Source organism: Lichenostomus cassidix, chromosome 1 (genome assembly GCF_008360975.1).
Source record: "Lichenostomus cassidix isolate B80296 chromosome 1, HeHo_3.0, whole genome shotgun sequence".
Lineage (NCBI taxonomy): Eukaryota > Metazoa > Chordata > Aves > Passeriformes > Meliphagidae > Lichenostomus > Lichenostomus cassidix.
The window spans coordinates 64,129,755-64,149,820 of record NC_139479.1 but is presented as its reverse complement, the minus strand read 5'-3'; the positions used below and the strand labels follow the sequence as shown (position 1 = coordinate 64,149,820).

Here is a 20,066-nt window from a genome sequence, read left to right as displayed (position 1 = left end):
GTCTGTCTGTGCACACAATTACAGACATGTTTAAATACACATAGTGTTAAATTTAAAAAAAAAAATTAAGTTGGAACTGACATTTTCACCTACCAAAGTTAGACTTCTTCCAAGTTTGTCTTTCATCCTGCAAATGTTGGTGACCTTGATAATTCTCAAGCAAGTATATGAATCTGTACTATTTTTAAGTAAATCTGTACTATTCAGTAAATACACTTAGTGCCATCAATTTCTTGCAGCCCTTGATTTTAGTTTTAGTATATAAGTAGAGAGGCAGCTGCGATTGTTTCATTGATGATGAATATTAAAGAAGTTCATTTGTTTGCTTTTTTTTTTCCTTTAAATTTTGTTTTATTAGTTGTGAAATACAGGAAAACCTTGAAGACAGAAGAGAGAATTCTTTTCTCCAAAACTTGCAATTTCATTCTTGAATACAGTTCCAAAATGCTTATTAACTGCTGCTTTGTCAGATGAAGTTTTGGCTTAGTAATAACTGAGTAATAATTTAATATTATTTCTGGTTAGTTTTAATTCAGTTGCTATTTTACATTGTTCAGCAATCTACCACAGAAGACATTTTTGCCATACACTGTGGTGGTTCTTCAATTCCAAAACATTTGTTCCATTGTAATAGAAATCATACCTTTTACATCACACATACAATCTTATAAACATCTGACTTATGGAAATGATGGGTCCAAATTCCACTCACCATTAAAAAGGATTTATGTCTCCTTGTTTGGTTGAGCTGTATCTTTTCTGTATGCAAAACCTAGCTCTGTAGAGCCGTAAACTTTTCCAGTCATTTCCTTTGAATTTTTTGCTTTTTTTCTATGCTTGATGAAGGGGAAGTATCCATAGTGCTACTCACAGAGCACTGAGCAATTACCATGATCTTTGTGGACTGAATTCAAGTTGGCCATAAGCTGCATGGTATTTCAAACATGTTTGTGATACTGTAGCCTCATGAGCATAATAAATTCTCACAAGACAGCATAAGAAAATTGTGATGAAGTACAAGGAGAACTTGTGTGGGTCTTTCTACATTTGGGAGAGGTAGCTGTGATTTCTGCTGTTTAGAGGGAACACTGAGGCACTGACATTACTTGCATGTTTGGAAGTAACAGGAATGGAAAAAAAAGGAAAGGGGAAATGATATACAACCAGGATGAAGCTGGGATATGTTTTTAAGGCTGTTTACTTTGTGAAATTACTGTGGGTAGGAGAACTGGAAAAGGGAGGAAAAAATGAAGCTGAACAATGTGTCTGTTAAGTGGAATAGCTCTTAACCTCCTTTGCTTTTTGCTCTTCTTTCTTATGAATGTGGAGTTTTAGTATTAAGATAAAGATGTTAACATCTCAGTTTACATGAAATAAGATTGATTTTGTTTTAATGCTAGATGTGGGGGAACTAAAATTAAGCATTTGCCCCTTTAGTTAGCTGGAAAACGTTACCAAGAGTAGCTCCAGTTATATGTCATGTTCCAGTCTGGTTTTAGCAACAGGAATCTGTGAGAACATTCAAGTTAAGGTTTCATTATCTGTATTCACCTTTGTATGTTTGCACCAAAGTGAAAAATGCAAGGAATTTTCTGGCTTGTGCACAGGATTCAACTAAAACAAGTTTAATGAGATACCACATTTGGTTTTGCACACAGATTCATACATGCTGACACAAAAAGTTGAAAATGTAGGAGGCAAGAAAAAGAGCACAGTGCTGATATAACAACTGCTATCTAAAACCACACAAACCAATACTTGTAAAGAAGCCAGAAAATAGCTAGAAGAATTTTAAACCTTAAAAAAAAGAGCTTTAGTTCATTTACTGAGTTGAACAAAGTGCTCCCCATTGTTTAACGTGGATTTTATGGTCTCTTGTTAACTTCAATGTAAGGTAAAGAAACATTTACGGAAATTACTCCTCTTTCACCAGAACCAGCATTCTACTTTGGAAATGATGAATACTACGTTGATGAGAGTGCTGGCTACGTTGAGGTCCGTGTCTGGAGGACTGGAACTGACCTGTCCAAAACTGCCTCTGTTACTGTGAGGTCTCGCAAATCTGAGCCAGTGACTGCAGAGGGTGAGTTATTGTCTGGTTTCATTGTGCTGCTATACTGCACATGCTGGGACACATCACTGGTGCATGCTGCTGCCTTTCAGAGGGTGTTGGTACAGTTTCAGCCTCATAATATGAAAATTATATGCCCCTTGCTCTTAGCAATGCCCCTTGCTCTTAGCAGATCTTTTCTTCTTAGAACAAATTAAGTAGTTATAGAATTTCAAAGAAACGGGAATAAGAGCCACTATGAAGTACAGCACTAAGAGAAATGCCTTTAAATCCTCATATAACAGACTGTGCTACAAAGGCAGTTGATTGCTGCCTCAAGAACATGCTTTGAGCACAGTTATGATCACTGGCAGCATGCTGAGTTTGCTTCTCTCATTTTCACCGTAGTCAATGAGAAATTATTACCTAGTATCCTATTCAGGAACAGGATTGCTTCAGCTGTATGGTTCTTGGATGCTTGGACAGAACCTTTGTCTGCAGAATCAAGTGTTAGCATACTCTATTTTTTTCACAAAACGTGTCATAATGTTTAAGCTAAGATATTCATATTGAGGCAGCATAAAAATTATCTTCCTTAGGTGCTTATCCTGAGTGTAACTTTATTGTTTTTTCAGGAACATCTAAACATAATATATATGTATGTGACATAACATATATGTATTTTTCTCATGAAACAGAAAATTATTAAGTCTGAAAAAATACATGGTTACTGCATTTCTGAACTTTGCTTTTACGATCTGATGTCTTTATCTAATCTTGAATATTTAAGTTATTTTATTTCTGGTAAAAAATATCAAAATTCAGTAAGAATCTTCATTCATTGTGCCAGGACCTCTAGGATTAAAAACTGGGAGTGGCTCAGCTCTTGAGCTCTCTGGTCTGTTGGTCACAGCATGAAATCTCTGGCATGGCTAGCTGCCTGTAAGACCATGAATGTGGTCCTTGGCCTTCCCCAGTGCAGCAATGGATCTGCTCCTCTGAGCTGTCAGTCCTGGAATCCTGCCTTAGAGGCTTAGCTCTGGAGAAGAGCAGCAGAGCCTTTAGGCAAGTGCCCATATGATGATCACATTTAATCTGGCCAAATTTTGTCAAATTCACAGAATTCCAAACCTTATCGCAATTTCAATTGAAGTGTTTTCCCAAGGCTTTGTTTCAACAGCTCTGCTGTTTGTTCTCCCCAAAAATTAATGTTAAAACTGAGTCCTTCTCTAAAGTCCTAGATACCTTTAATGCCTTGGTTCCAAAACTATGTCATGTTTTATTCAGTATCTTGTTTTGTTTGCCTTCTTTTCATTGGCATGTTATGGATTGGTTTGCTTTGCTTAAAACAAAACAAACCCCATCTATCTTCCTTTAAGGGTAAGGTGCCAGACCTCATCTGATATGGTCTGAGCAGAATTTGATTTGTTTGTTTTCCATTCATTCTGTCTGTCAGCTCCTCTGAATAGCCGTTCTTCCTTACAGTCAGCTCACTGGCCTTGTCTCCTTTCCTTTTTACATTCATCTCAAAACTTCCATCTTTGTTACAGAATAATATGAAATTTCTTTCCGAAACACTTTGCTTCATCTCCAGAGTCCCTCTCAAAGCTTTTTGCTTACTTTCATTTCTCACTTCAAGCAAATTTCATTAGTTTTTCTGTAATAACTGTTAGTTTACAGCAGAACAGAATCAGCCTCATTTTGTGACTCCAATCATCATTAAACAAAAAATTATTTAATATTGACTTATTTTATTGTATAGTCCAACTTAAATGACCCAAATATAGTTTTGCTTTACATGAATGCCAGAATTTGGCAAACACTGACATTATAAAGGAAAAATATTTACCTACAAATAACTGCCTAATGGTAGATATTTTTAATTCTAGTTACATGTAATGCTTAATGCTATTTTCATCTCTTTTCCACTGGCAGCTGGAGTAGATTATGTCGGCATCAGTCGTAATTTGGATTTTTCTCCCGGAGTCAATATGCAGACATTTCGTGTGATAATTCTGGATGATCTTGGACAGCCAGTGTTAGAGGGAACTGAGAAGTTTGAGCTTGTGCTAAGGATGCCCATGAATGCTGCCCTTGGAGAACCCAGCAAGACCACCATCTTCATCAATGACTCAGTGTCAGATTGTGAGTAATTTTATTTTCCTTTTCACATTTATGCAGGAGATGCATCTCTGCACTACACAAATAGCAGTCGTCCTTTTGGTGCTAGTGAGTGTACCTGTTTCAGCTGGAGGTGATGTGTTAAATAGTGTGCTGGCTGGCTGCTTGCATTCTATATCTGGTGCAGTGTAGCATAAATAAATGTGAAATAGTAGAGGGAAGGTATGATAACTTCTGCAGTTATACTTTACATGTGCTTTCTGTGTTTTTCTGCCCAGTGCCAAAGATGCAGTTCAAAGAATCTGTGTATGTAGCCAATGAAAATGATGGGCAGATTTCTGCCATGATATCTAGGAGTGGGGATATCCGATACACATCCACTGTGAGATGCTATACAAGGCAAGGTTCAGCTCAGGTAATGATGGACTTTGAAGAACGTCCTAATACTGACAGTTCCATCATCACATTCCTTCCTGGTAAGTTCTTGATCTTATTTTAGAAGCCTTTAGTCTACCACATTTTGTTTTGCTTTGCTTTCTTTTGCTTTGTTTGTTTTGCTTTGTTTTAATTGTGCCTTCTCATAAAGTAGTGCCAAAAAGAACACTCTGGAAAACAAAGCGCTTTTTTTTTCTTACACAATGGGATGATGTTGTCTCTGTTTGCTTCACTTCTGACTTAGAGGGATAATCAATAAGAACCAAAGGGGTATATGTTCGTATAGGTTTAGCCTGAGTGCCAGGATCTTTTTGGTAGCAAAAGCAGGTTCAGCCTAACACAGTAGAAGTACAGATCTGCTGTCAGAGAGTAAACTTCAGAAGTTCTGCTCTTTGTTAAGCAGATTTCTGGTAAATACATTTGAGTTGCACTGAAATGAGTAATAGATCTTTTAATAGGTATATGCTCTCTAATTCCTGTTGGAGTTTTTTTCTCCCCCCAAGGTTTTCCTAATATCCCAGATATAGATAGATATAGATCCACCAATATCAGGTACTTCATATCTCATATCAGAGATGAAATGTAAATAAATCAAATGTTACTATGTTGAAAGAATATTGCCTAATTCCTTCTACTTGTGCAGAAGGCAGTTTGGCCTTCTAGTCTTTGAAGTTTGCACAAATGTGATATTTTTTACAAGCCTCAAACAAGTTCTGTCATCAGCATGAAATCCTTGGTATGCCCTTATCACAGAAATTACAACCTTTGTGTTTCTGTAGACAAGTGTCATAGTTCTCTTGAAAAAGTGTGGCATTCAGTTCTTTATTTAGAGCTGGCCTCAGCTTTTAGTGCTGTCACGTACTCTATACCTTTGCCATTGCTTCTGTGCAACCAGGACAGAGTCCAACTTGTAAGAATTAATGGATCTGGACCACTTAGGAAGTGACTTTTCTCTTTTTTTGAGTGTTGCCCTACCATGTCTCTGCAAAGGCAAGTAGCAAGGAGGTCTGCTAGAATTATATTTTGCTTCCATAATCTTCTTAGGTATGTGTAATATTTATCTTTAATCAGCAGTTTCATTTCATTTCAGTTTTCACATTTCCCATGTAACAATGAGCAGGTAGAATATTTTGCATTTTTTTCTCCTCCTAATGGTTAATTTGTTTTCTATGGCAGGAAGGGGAGGAAGGCAACCTCAGAAAATGAGCACAGTCACCATCCTGGTCTGGTTCTTTATCTTGAAGAGCTTTGATCATATTTGCATGTGTAATGATGAAAAAATACAGTAAATTTACCTCATCTCTCTCCTTCTGTGCTGTTCCATTTGTCTGGGGTGCAGGAGCATTTTTAAGGCAATATTCATTGTCACTTGCAATCAATGGGCGTTCAAAAGACTTTAAAATCAAATGGAATACCAGAACTGAAGGTCCACACAGTTGGAGAGTGTCCAATCAAAAGAGACGAGATATAAAACTTCAGGACAAAATTACCATTAGTATTAGTGGAAGTTTTTATTGCTCTGCTTGTGCAAGTATTTATTTTTTAAGTGTACTCTATAGAAGAGGTCACTGAGAAGGAGCATTTTCTTCCCAGGTAAAACAAAAAGAGTAACACATGTAAAGTGAATATACCAAATAGCAACTTGTCTTACAGAAGTCCCCAAATGGGGGATTCCAGTTTAATGAGTTTCCATAGAAAGGTAATGATTACTAATCCTGCTTTCACTATTGTCATTGCGCATTAACTTGTATGGTGTCAAGGCAGATGCCTTGGCCAGCAGGGGCAGCCTGTGGTGCCTTGGGCTTGGAGAAAAGTGCTGTATCAGAGCAAAGAACACCTGAGTTCTGCCTGATACTACCTTGAGAATGATTGCAGGTGAAACTGAGAAGCCCTGCACGCTGGTGCTTATGGATGATACTTTCCATGAGGAGGAGGAAGAACTACGCCTGGTTCTTGGCACTCCAAGAAGTGATTCTTCCTTTGGTGCCTCTATTGGCGAGCAAAACGAGACGCTGATAAGGATTCGGGATGATGCTGACAGTAAGAGAATACTTTGTTGTTACTGGCTTTTGGAAGCCCATTTGCATGCTCTAAAAACTTTTTTTTTCTTATTAATACAGAGGCTATTATTAAGTTTGGTGAGACCAAATTTAGTGTGAGCGAACCAAAGGACACAAGGCAAGTAGCAGTTGTGAAAATCCCAGTGCTTCGTCTGGGAGACACTTCCAAAGTTTCTGTTGTGAGAGTTCATACAAAGGATGGATCTGCTACTTCTGGAGAAGACTATCACCCTATATCAGAAGGTATGATCTTACTTCTCACATCTAAATATTTGTTTTCATTCATGACTATAACATCATATTTGAAAAATGAAATAACTTCATAATTAGAATACTAAATAACTATATCCCAACATGCATTTTGCTATTCAAATTCAGTGTGGGCAGATCCCCTGTTGTATACAGCAGCCAATTGCTCTTGGAATACTGCTTATTAATGAAGATATTTACAAAAGAATTGTGACTCCTTTGAAAACATCTGTAGCTCAAGTAATTGTGAAAGACACGTGTGAGTTAAACTTAGTAATATTTGCAGAGTGTAATAACCTTATTCTGTAGAAACATCTACCCATAGGATATGATTGTGTGTTTTTTTCTTGAGCAATTTAGGAATTAATGTGTATTTCTTTTCATTTTTCTACGTACACAATAGTAAAGTTTTCCTTCTGTAATTCTGAATTCACTGCCTGCTGCTCCATGCTAGTGATGAATGAGGACAGAAGTGCAACTGAATGAGAAATTTCTTAGCTGATAAACTTCTTTTCATTAATAGCCCACCTACCTGGTTTAGGGAATGACTAATGGAGTTTTTTCTTCTAAAGTTTATGATAAAATATGATACTACTCTGTGTTTTAAGATTAATCATTCATTGCTGGAGTGTTTTCACAGTTTTGGATAAACTATTTTGGAGTCCAGTACAGTGGAAAGATATGACTTACATTTGAGCATCCAGCAACAACATTGGGCTGTCTTCAAATTCCATAGGAGAGGCATTTGCCACTAGTGATATCTGAAAAGACAATTTGTAGGCCATAAGAAAATCATCAACCCAGAGCTTGCTAATTCCAGTCACTTTGCTTTCTGCATTTTAGAGTTCTGCTCTTTCCCCCTGAAAACCACCAGAACTTTTAGTGTCATTCAATTTTTATCCTATATGCATTACCTTTAGGTGTAGTCTTGCTTACATTCTCCCTGCTGTGCACTGACAACACATGGGAGCAAAGTTTTCAAGGGAGACATGCTACTGCAGAACAAGAGGCTCTCAGCCTCTGCCAGAGGCCTTTGAGAAAGGTTTGTGATGTGCAGGATTCCCCCACAGGTTTGAGAATACCTGTGAGTTAAGGGAATCTTCTCACTCAGCTGTGGGTACAAAACCTGTATGCTTGATTGGGTTTTCTGAAGGAAGTGTGACTAACTGAAAATCAGTGAAATTCTTAGCTATCACACATATGAGTTTATATGGTCATTACCACAAAGCTTATTTCCCTGGCTTAATAACACTTAGGATTGGAAGGATCATTAGATCACCTTATCAAACTCATTGTGGATTGCAAAATTGTCGCAGTTTTCCCAAGTTACTTTTGTATTGATCCAAATAACTTTGGTTGGAGAAAATACATCTTTCAGCAAGGGCATCCAGTCCTGGTTTGAAGGCATTGGAGAGGAAGAGTGTTTCTTAGCATTTTGCTTTACTGATCAGTCTCTAGCACCTAACTGTGCCTTATTTCCCATACACACTTCAGCTTTAATGCTTTTTGTGCCTGTCCCTTTGGGGTGTAGAAGGCTTTCTCACCAGGTATATTTTGATTATGGTGGTGTTTCTATATAACAATGAGAACATCACTCCCTGCAAGTTCTTCTGGTCCTAAGTTTCTGTTGGTTATTTCTATACCAACTTCAAAGTGAATTTGACATCCTCTAAAAATAAAAATATTCAAAATGCACCTATTATTTTAGTTATTATCACTCTCACCCTTTCCAGACACAAATGTTAAATTGTTTCTCTACTTTTTGTTTCTTCAGTAGTTAATACAATCAAGAATCATAGTACTCTCTAACTTGGTCTGTGTCATGGGTTGATCTTGGCAGGACAGCAAGTGCCCACCAAAGCTGCTCCATGACTCCTCCTCAGGTAGAGAGGGGAGAGAAAATATGACAGAAGGCTCATGGGTTGAGATAAGAACAGGGAGAGATCACTCACCAATTATCAGCACAGGGAAAACAGACTCAGCCTGGGAAAGTTGATTTCATTTATTACCAATCAAATCGGAGTACAGTGATGGCAAATAAGGTTAGATCTCGGAACACCCTCCTCCCATCCCTCCCTTCTTCCTGGGGTTAACTTCACTCCCAAATTCCTTACCTCTGAGTGGCTCAGGGGAATGGGGGTTGTGATCAGTTTATCACATGTTATTTCTAATGCTTCTTCCTCACACTCTTCCCTGCTCCAGCATGAGGTCCCACCCACAGGAATCAGTCCTTCACAAACTGCAGTGTGGGTCCTTCCCATGCTCTGCAGTTCTTCAGAACTGCTCCAGTGTGGGACCCTGAACATTAAGTTCTGTTAGATTAAATCTAGATCTTTGCAAATCTCTTGATGATGTGAATGACTTATTTTCAGGGATTGCCACGTGTCCACTGCTATTTATTATTATGTGTAGCATCAAGCAGGTTAAACTAAGTATACAACCATCTGTAATTTGAAAAGTGAATATTAACTGCAATCTCTCGGGGCTGGACCTAGAATCAAGACTTGTTATGAAAAACAGATTTATTTTTAAGTGTCTCATTATGTTTTCAGAAATTGAGTTTAAGGAGGGTGAAACACAGCACTTTGTGGAGATTGAAGTTCTCTTTGATGGAGTAAGGGAGATGAGAGAGGCCTTCACTGTTCACCTGAAGCCTGATGAGAACATGGTTGCAGAAATACAGGTAACAAGCCCATGCAAAGTCCTGAACAGGAAAATGTGGTAAACAGACTTCTTGCTTTCTGGCTCATAGTCTTATTCTTCTTTTAATGTTTATTCACACCATCTTGGCTTGTATTTTAAAGGACAAAAAGGGTCATTCCCCCTGTCACAGCAGCACCTACATAAAACAGTCTGTTGCCCAGGCAGTAACGTTGATGGGGCCACAGAGTCAATGAAAGACTGAATTCTTCAAGACAGTCATTCTCCACACATTCTCCTCAAACAATCAGTCTTTAAAACTCATGTCCTTTTGGAAGCACTCTCTGGCAGTACAATATAACCTCTATGCTGTAAAAAGAGTGATTTCAGGTGAAATATGACTTCTGCTGTCAAAACCATGTTAATATTATTCTTACTGTGTAAGATTAAATAGCCACACATTAATATTATTTATCATTATACCTTGTATACTTTTAATTTAAACAGTATATTCCTCTGATTTGGCATAAAATGTTCGTGAAATTCCCTGTCTGCTTTATCAGTGTCACACCATGTACAGTCTGACTCCAGACAGACAGAAGAGACACAGCCTTTGCTGATGGCAAACACCCTGTTTCCACCAGGCATTAAAGCATATAGTGCACATGGAGGCTTCTGCCAGAATACTGACGTAATAACAAAAAAGCTGGGAGACTAGGATAAAGGTCTGGGATCTTCACTGTTCTGAAAAGAAAACCTTCATTTTAGCTCTTCCTTTTGTACTCTGCAATGTACTTCAGTGCCTCAACTCTTTCTCAATAGCTCATCCAGCTGATGTTTTAAAACTTCTTTTTGAACAACGTTTTGAAGGCTAGACATATTCTGATCAAGGTCCAGCTTGAATCCCCTTGTTTATTTAAATTTTCACAGAGAACTGTTTCTGTCCTTTTCATTGTCAGACAGCCAAGGCCATTGTTTACATAGAAGAAATGAACAGCATGGCAGATGTCACCTTTCCCTCTGTCCCTCAAGTTGCATCTCTTTTGATATATGATGATACTTCTAAAGCCAAAGACAGAACTAGTCCCATAGCTGGCTATCCTGTCATCTGTATCACAGTGAGTATCTCTGTGGAAAAATGGAACAAAATCAGTATATGGATTTTTTCAGTGGTGTTTAGGCACACAGTATCAATCCATATGGCTGTGAGTCACACATAATATTCACACACATTAGTCACACATATTAGTTCAAGCTAGAATTATCCTTAGAGCTAATCCAATTTGTCTGGATAATGAATCTGTTTTCAGGAGGACAGAAAGCATAAAAAGATGCTTCACTTGTTCCTCACTAAGAGCAGTCTGATATTGATACTCATGCTATGTCTGTGCATGACCTTACTATTTCCTGCATTATCCTGCCTTAATTTGCAGAATTAAAATCACTGGAAATAACAGATGAGCCATTGTTTTCAATGAGTGCCACAGGCTGCAAAATGAGTGCTGAAGGACTACAGGCTTCTTTCATTGTCGTTTTGCAACTTAAAAATTTTACATAAATATTCATATACCTTGATGAATGTTTTTGTCTGTCTTACATTTGTTTTTCACACATTCCTTTTGCACAGGAATTTCACAAGTCGAATGGTTCTTATAAATAAAAAAATCGAAAAAATAAATCTTGAAATGCAAAGTATATTTGCAGAATTAGATCAAAGGGAGAAGTTCAAACAAGTAGTATATGGGAGTGTAGTTTGTCCCTTTGTAACTATTCCACATTTTCACCTATAAATCATAATTTTAAAAAAATTCTGTATTTCAATAGGCATAATTAGATATGCCTTTTAATCTGCCCTAACTGCTAAACACATCACTGTCAAAATAAGGTGATTTCTTAAGAGATTTACTGGGATTGACAGTTCCATGTTGTTGAGTTTTGTGACTCTTGATAACTTAAAATGCCTTTGGCATGAAGCAATTAAATTGTTAACACATCTTCCTTGTTCTCTAGGCTTGCAATCCGAAGTATGAAGACTTTGACAAGACTGGTTCCATATGTGCCAGCGAGAACATCAACAATACTCTGACACGGTACCGGTGGCTTGTGAGTGCCCCCACTGGCCCCGATGGTGTGACCAGCCCCATGAAGGAGGTTGACTTTGACACCTTCTTCACTTCCTCTAAGATGATCACACTCGACTCCATTTACTTCCAAGCTGGTTCTCGTGTCCAGTGTGCAGCTCGCGCTGTGAATTCAGATGGGAATGAGGGTCTTGAGCTTATGAGCCCTATTGTCACTATAAGCACATCAGAAGGTAAGACATCATCACCTATTGCAAAATTCACAGGTCTCTTTTGGATCCCAAATTCAGTCCTAACAAAAGCTGGTTACATGGTCAGGCATTTTGATATTACAATCTCAACTTTTCTTCTGTTGATCATAGAGCTGGTGCAAAAACTCTCTTAACAAAGCAAAGCATTGCATAAAGAGAATGTTTCTCATCTCTCCTAGTTCTCCACATCTTTAAATAATAATCCACATAACAAACATTTATGTTGACAAGAATATATAATGTGCAATGTAATTAGTGAAGCCTGGTTTCTGTTGGCTTTTGAATTCAACTGCAGTAATGGTGCAGCACAGTCTCAGCTCCGATTAGACATTGGAGAATCCAGAGGGGAGTGACATATGAATGCCTAGCCAGAAGAAAAACCTTGTTTGGCATTCAGGCCTCACTGGACCCCTGAGAATCAGTGTCTTCCTTGACAAAGAACTAAAGCAACTGGTGTCCAATAACAGGGCATGGACAGAATTTTTCCATGGTCAAGGTATTCATAATTATTCATCCTCCTTCTTTCTCTGATACTCTCTTTGTCTCTCTCTGATTCTCTGGCACCTAACCAATACTGAGCTGATGCTGCATTCTCTCAGCCAGCAGAGTTAGTGTAGTCTACCTCCTTTGCCCAGACAACTCATGAAACTCATACTGAATATCATTATAAAGCAGACGTGGAGCCACTGCCATGCACACAAGTACAGTCTGATAGCACAGGCTATTTTGTTACAGAAATCACAGATACTTTTGTCTATTGTTTAATATGGAGAATGAGTAATTATCAGCAAACCAGGTGAAGTGCAAAACACTATTTTATTACCCTTCTGCAGCCATTTGGCTCTTTGTGTCATCTTTGCTGCTTTGCTAGCTACATTAACTCTTGAAGTTTATGTGAGATAAATGGCATGATCATTCATTTGCAATATGGTTTTCATTTTCTAGGCATTATCAAGTAAATATTTTAGTTAGAACATTATATTTTATATGAAGGGCTTTAAGAACTTTAGTGAACAGAATTTCTCTTTACCCCTGTGCTTTATTCCGTATTTTGACTGTAGATTCAAGTCATCTTTGAACTAATCAGGAATCCTACACCTTAAAGAGGATTCTGCCTAAGGGTATTGTCTACAAGGTGCTCTGTAGTGCTTGTTAAAGACAGACAAACTTGTACTGTGTGAGCTGGTTTTGTTATATGAAACAGACTGGCTTTGTTAGTGTTATAATGCATTATTTGGATTACACTCGACAAATTAGCAGAGCTAATTAGCTAAGGCTCAGGGCTTAGTTGTCATGCATAAATTACTTCCAGTACCTGAGCTAACTTGTGATGTGAAAGGAAAGAAATTCAATGATCAAAGCAACCTGCCAAAATCCTGAATATTTTCCATTTTGAGGATGCCTGACCTCTGGTGCATAGACCAAATTCTCAAAAGGAATTCAGATTGTCCAAAAAATTGTATTTAGTCTCTTTAGCAATGTTGCTTGCATTTGAGGGGAAAAAAATGAAACCAACAACCAACCAACTAGCTAAACAAACAAAAAGCTATCATGTGCAGAAAAGAAATTCTGTTACCTATAGACATAAGTTTCCAACTTGGAGATGTTGAGCAAGATGAGCTCCACCAGAACCAGTAAGTTCTCCAAGAGGAGGGCCTGCCTCCTCTTTTCTTGAAATCCCTCAGAAATGGGCAAAGAGAGCTGCTTTGATTTTCCACAGCTGCTTATTTATTTCTTAGAGTACCTTGTGATCTTTTGGCCACCACATGACAAACAGCTATGATGCTTGTGTGATTCTTGCCAGAATGCAGACACTTCTGCATTGAACTGTGCAACTAGAAGTTGCATATAATCTCAGATCATATGACTACAAACCCAATTTTCTGGTCCTACAAACTAGGACTAATACTGGAACACATTGAACTAACACTGGAAAGGACTTCTGAAATAAATTATACATTCTCATTTCCTGGAAAAATTCAAAATTCAAATTAACAAGGCTTTAAGCAACTTGATCCATCTTTGAAGCTAGCTCTGTTCTGAGCAGAGTATTTCTGGATATCTTTTGACACAATTTTTCTAAATGCACTTTTGTAGTTAGAAAACTACAGAATCTACAGAAAAGGGACCAGGAGGCTCATAAAGTCCTGTGAGGGCATACTCCAATCCAGTGCCAAAACCAACTGAATACTGGTCAGGTATCTTCCATAAAACTTAAGATGGTGGGAGGAATTAAAACACATGCCTCTGAAGACCTCTGTAAGAAAGTATGGCACTTGGCACTGGCTTTGCAAGTAAGGTTGACATGTACAACTGAAAAGGCACAGATGCAGTATCATCATCTTGTCCTGAAAGTGTGGTCCTGTTGATCGAGCAATGATTTCAATTTGAATCCTCCTTTGCATAAATTCCTGTTGTAACCTCTGGAAAATGCTTCTCAAAATGTTTACCTGTCAGTCAAGAAAATTCTCGTTGTTTTGGATACCTGTACAGTGGAAGAAAAGTACATCTAAAATAGTAGGGAAAGTATAGATTGTTTCCTGTGGACATAAAGTAAGGTTACTTTCTCTTTTCTTCCATTAGGTCTTTGTCAGCCTCGTATATCAGGAGTAGTTGGAGCAGAACCATTCTCTGCCAAACTGCGCTACACTGGCCCAGAAGATCCTGACTATGCCAACCTCATCAAACTAACAGTCACAATGCCACATATTGATGGTATGCGAAAATCACCGGTGGAGTCAAGAGAACTTATACAATATGCTGTTATTTGAGCTATTTTATTGGACATATTATTTTAAATAGATAAATTAATAGCATAATCTTTTAACAGTGGGATCAAATAATAATGTTCTGAATGAATAAGCATAGTTTTCAACAAGTTGCATAAGATACTGTATTGATATATAGTCTCTGATGTGAACAATAGCGTTCTCAGATTAACTGCATGATTTACAAATGTTGGGCTAGACCTAAGCTTTGTAAAACTCCTTTGAAGTGCATAGAAATATACCGTTCAATCACTAAGTGCTTCTGAAAAAAATCACACTATTTTTTCATTTAATAATATGTTGCAATGTTAATATGTTATATATTAATATATTGAAGTATTGATACATTTAGAAATATTTTATTTGTCTTTTTATAGTATACAGACAATTATTGTGGGTAAAATTCTCATACATACTTAGCATTTCAACTTTCTTTGAATTTTAAAGTACAGTAGTTGCTGTAGGTACAAAATACGGAAGCACTGCAAAATATGTTTTGTGTTTTACAAATTTGGGCTAAATCAAGAAGTTCTGACCACTGACATTTAGTGATAGTACTATAAATTAATATTTTTTAGGCATGCTGCCTGTTATTTCTACAAGAGAGCTCTCCAACTTTGAGCTGACACTTAGCCCTGATGGAACTAGAGTTGGAAACCATAAATGCTCCAACCTGTTGGATTACACAGAAGTAAAGACCCACCATGGTTTTCTAACTGACGCTACCAAGAATCCAGACGTGATTGGAGAGACCATTCCCTATCAATACAGCCCAGCAATCAGAGGCTTCAATACCTTGCGCTTCTACCGCAACCTGAATCTGGAAGCCTGTTTGTGGGAGTTTAGTAGCTACTATGACATGTCCGAGCTCCTCACAGATTGTGGAGGCACCATTGGGACAGATGGACAGGTATGGAACTGGAATTTGATTTTGTACCATTTTCTTGTAATAAAATATTTCCCTTATAGTGCATCTGTGCTAGTAAAAATAAGTGAGTTTAGGAATAACTTAGTTGAAAAGTGGTTTTATTTTTCTTAAGAAGAAACAGACTTCCCCTAAAGCTGGCTTATTTCTTAAAACTGTCAATATCCATTACATGCTAATAGGCCTTATGTAAAATCCTTGCCCAATTAAAATTAAGTGAATAATTTGGTTTGAATTACATTTGCTATGTTTTTCTCCCAGTAGATTGCTGGAGTGTTTTGGGACAAACCAATTCCACTTTTACTGTATAGTGAGCCAACTTAGTCTTTTCTTAAAATGAAAGCCTTCCGAAGAATTGCTTTTAGCACATCAGTAGTGTTGGGCTATTTAGTATTAGTTGTGGTATATCTTAAAAAACAGTTTTGAAGCATTGTGGAGAGACTTCTTGCTGATAACAGTGGACTTCAGTGTCCTACCAGCAGCTTGACTTTGCTGATCTCTCGTTCACTGGGTAACACAATCCATCTGTGCAGACAGCGCAGTGGTCTCACATTACCCAGCAGAAAATTACTTGTTCAGAAAGCAAAAGAAGCTGCCAATGTGGAATGGCTGAAGAACAGAGCTGTAAAAGTGTTGGTGAGTTAAAAGCAAGAGACTGGAGAGAACTTCAGGTCTACTTTGGAAAATGGCTTCTAGAAATCCACAATAATGTGGAAGGAAAAGGGTGCAGGATTTCTTCTGGAGCTGTGACAGTGAAATTAATCCCTGGGTCTTCCTTCTATAATTACTATGTAAGCCTGTCTGATCCCACTCAGGCTCTGCAGTACAAAGGCTGTTACTATGAAGTTTATGTACTACAAAATATATTAGGGCACTAATCCCACAGGCTGGAAGAAAGACATATCAGAGAAGTCTATCCACAGCTAACTCACTTTCCTCGTGCACTAGCATTCCTTGTTAAATCATTGTGAAAAGAATGAGGCTGCTTTGTGAAATGGCCATAATTTCTCTGCTCTTTAGACATTTTGCTAGGGATCCATCTTCTGTGAGACCTCAGTAAACTTATTTGCACCAACTCTTATTTTGTTAGTCCCAAATGCAATAAAGCAGATGTGGGAGGTGTGTCGTTGCCCACAGAAACATGTAAGCATGTGCAACAACAGAGCTAATTTACTCCTAAAAGCATAATCCCCAATGGACGTAAAGATATCTGATGAGATAAACTGACTTTTTTGTTTTGATTTTGCTTTAATTATATGCCTAAAATCTGCCTTACTCAATGGGTGATCACAGGTAATTATACAGTCTGTTTGCTGGACAAGAAATTGCCAGGATCTGTTTTATACTTGCTTGATTTCCTAACATTGTGCCCCTCTTAGCTAGAGATCATATTCTCTAAGTCAGAAGATGAGAACAAAATGGACCTTCTGCCCTTCTCAGATGCAAAGGCCTTGATGGATATGTCATCTCAGTGCTTTGTCATCAGTTCTGGTTCCTTATCTGTTACAGAGACCAGTTCAAGGTCTCTGCCTTGGTGTTGGAAGCTCACTGTCCATGTTCTTCTTGGGCTTGGCCTCTGCTGAAAGCAAATCCTCCTACAGGTACATTCCACTAGATCTATGAACCTGTCAGAGGGAAAGGGAAGGCATCCAAGTGTGGGATGTAAACCTTACACATTCCCACAAGATAAAAATTACAGCAGTCTTCACTGTTCTTAGAATGATTTAATTTCTTCATTTCTTTGACTCATCATTCCTTTGACTGTCTCCTCACGCACAGGCAATATGCAACCATATATTCCTATTTCCCATACCACACAACCATAAGCACATAAGCTCACTCAACTTGAAGCAGCTGTAATTGTGCAAGCCACCTGTCCCTCAGTGAAAAGGAAGGAAGACCTGGAATAAATCCTTTCCATTTTAAATACTTCTTTGTCCTTTAGAGAAAAGGCTGGATAACTGCTTTAGACAAATGTATGTCTAAATAAAACCTCTTTATGTCCATGTACATGTAAACAGAGGAGAAAACAAGTACCATTCCAATATTTTGGTAAATTAGAAGAACCTGTATATTCAGTTTCGGAGGACATGCATAAGTGTCAATGGGGCCAAAGAAGAGAGCTGTACTTTCCTCAAGCTTCAGAACTGTTGTGTACTTTATGTAAGATTTCTCATTTACAAGCAGAGAGAGATGAACATGAGCTGGGAGAGCCATAAAACTGCAGCTGAAGTCATCCTTTAGTGCCTTCTAGGTTACAGATAAAAGGTTACAGTGTGTTAAGTGAAATATCAAGCTGAATTACTTCTAACGGTGAAGCATTGCTCCACAGCCGGTACGCGCTTCACTGCCCTCCCTGTGCTCCCCACCTCCATTTAATTCTTCTCCAGGTTTGGTCTTTATCTTCACATGACCCCCTCCAGCTGAGAGGGGAGGCAGTCAGTGCCCCATCTCTGTGGTTGTCACCATTGTTGTTTTTTTCTCCTTCAGTGAACAATTAATAATCCTCTTCTGTGAGGGGAAAGCTGGCAGCTATGGTTTTCACCATTTTTTTTAGCAGACAAAGGAAACCTCAATTCCATTATACAGACAGAACAGATAAATAACAAAAACACCACATCCTGCTACCACTGCAAATTTAATATCTTGAATTTACCAGATACTTTGGCTAGATCTTTAGGCTCCAAATTTTGTTTCTTGATTCTAGTTCACCAGTACCTGTATGGTCAAACAAAGACAGACATGTTGATTCAGACAGAGAGGTTTTACAGAAAGAACTGGCAATATCTTAAATGATGTGGACCTTCACTTTATGGGAGCTCCTGCTATGGTAGGGGAAGAAGATGAACTTTAGTAAGCAAGAAGTGAGGTGGGAGACCTGCAGCTGGTGTAGTTCTTCTGGCACAGCTCCTAGTGTTTGCTGAAGGCTGCAGCTGTCTTAGCCAGTTCCCATGAACTCATGAACTGTCATAATACATACAGAGAAGGTCTTAGTTTTCTTTTTTTTTTTCCCTCTGAGGCCTTTTGATTGTGACCCACTCTTTCTCAATTATTCTGTGCATGAGCAAACCCTGTGTGAGCTACATGCAGCACTCTTTTCAGTGTACAGCTTGGCGGTTTGTTCCTGGGGTTTGCCCACAACTGAAAAACCAGGCATTTACGTATCTAAACATGGACTTAGATGTGCATTTTAAAGAACTTCTATTTAAAAATAAAGACCTGCTCCTCTGTAAATTGAGCTAATTAATTTGGATTATAACTCCGTCCTTGTTTAAGTTCAGGTCAGCTTTGATGATTAGCAGTTTTCTTTAGGACAACCTGCAGTCACAGTCTGAATTCAGTGTCTGCATTTGGTTATTTATAGACCTTAAAAAAGGGGAACTCACCTAATTGAGGGCAGTCTTCCTGTGTTTTCAAGTTACTAATAAAGGTTGGGCTTTACTTCATGGGGACATTATGAGAGTCAAGTACTACAGACATCTCACATTCTCAAAACACAAGCTCTAAAACAAAGACAGATATTCATGAAAAGAAGTGAAAAAAAGGAGACAATGAAAACCAAGCAAGTGACCGTACTTTAATAAAGTGTATATTGAAGTGTTGGTCTACACTGATTTGATAGAGTGTGAGGTATCATTTCATCTCATTTCCTACTATTACAACTGTTTGCTATAGCCAGGCAATTTGGCATCTGAATGCTTCTGTGTGATTCAGGCCAAGTATTTATATATGGATGTTGCTTTCTGTAGTTTGAGTCCATTACCAGACTTGTAATAGGGAACTGAGGAAATTACCATTCAAACTAATTTTATTAACAACAGCTCATTAATCAAGTCCATTACAGGAAGAAGAAGGTGAAGAACATATATTAAAATACTTGAATGTACAGATTTATACCTTGAAACTATGGTGATTGAGTATAGCTGAGCAGTTCACTTTTTTCTTTTCAAAAACTAGTTATTCCTGGCCCAAACTGAAAATGTCTTTCTTCCAATGTGTTCAGTGCAGTTCACATTTATGCTACACATGTTATGGCACTGAGTGTTTCAAAATCCCATCTGCAAACAGATTTTAAGATCATTAATGTACTGCTGCAGCTTATATGAGGCAGCTTGCAGAGGGTTTTTATTACACAGAAACAGTATATTTCCAGCTTTACTGGATCTAATTTTACCAAAATCATGCTTTAAGATGAAAACTCACCTATTCTGAAAATCTCACTAGAGGTTGTAAAATGCAAATAGTCAGAAATGTCTTTCATATTTTTATATTAACTTTAGCGACTCCAGTCAAGTTTAAGAAAACTCTACAACTCATGTTCTCTTGACATGGAACCTCACTAAAGACTAGTGAGACTAAAGACTTTCTCTAGCTGCAAACATGTGCATTTAGTAAGCTGTGAAGAAAAAAAATACTATAAAGTTAATGCACCAGCTGTGTAACAAAGTCAGAGGTTAAATGTTTTTGAGGGACTGGTGTTTCAAGG

The 20,066-nt window shown here is 38.0% G+C and overlaps 1 protein-coding gene across 1 annotated transcript in view; it reads left to right on the top strand.

Moving 5' to 3' along the window:
- FREM2 (FRAS1 related extracellular matrix 2) overlaps positions 1–20,066 on the top strand; it is a 120,040-nt gene that overhangs the window by 78,456 nt on the left and 21,518 nt on the right. The window contains exons 7-16 of the mRNA XM_085060982.1: positions 1,934–2,083; positions 3,986–4,195; positions 4,450–4,647; positions 6,482–6,646; positions 6,727–6,909; positions 9,468–9,598; positions 10,515–10,673; positions 11,566–11,869; positions 14,471–14,602; positions 15,234–15,565. Coding sequence (XP_084917108.1) covers positions 1,934–2,083; positions 3,986–4,195; positions 4,450–4,647; positions 6,482–6,646; positions 6,727–6,909; positions 9,468–9,598; positions 10,515–10,673; positions 11,566–11,869; positions 14,471–14,602; positions 15,234–15,565 — 1,964 coding nt within the window. The remainder of the gene's footprint in view (positions 1–1,933; positions 2,084–3,985; positions 4,196–4,449; positions 4,648–6,481; positions 6,647–6,726; positions 6,910–9,467; positions 9,599–10,514; positions 10,674–11,565; positions 11,870–14,470; positions 14,603–15,233; positions 15,566–20,066) is intronic.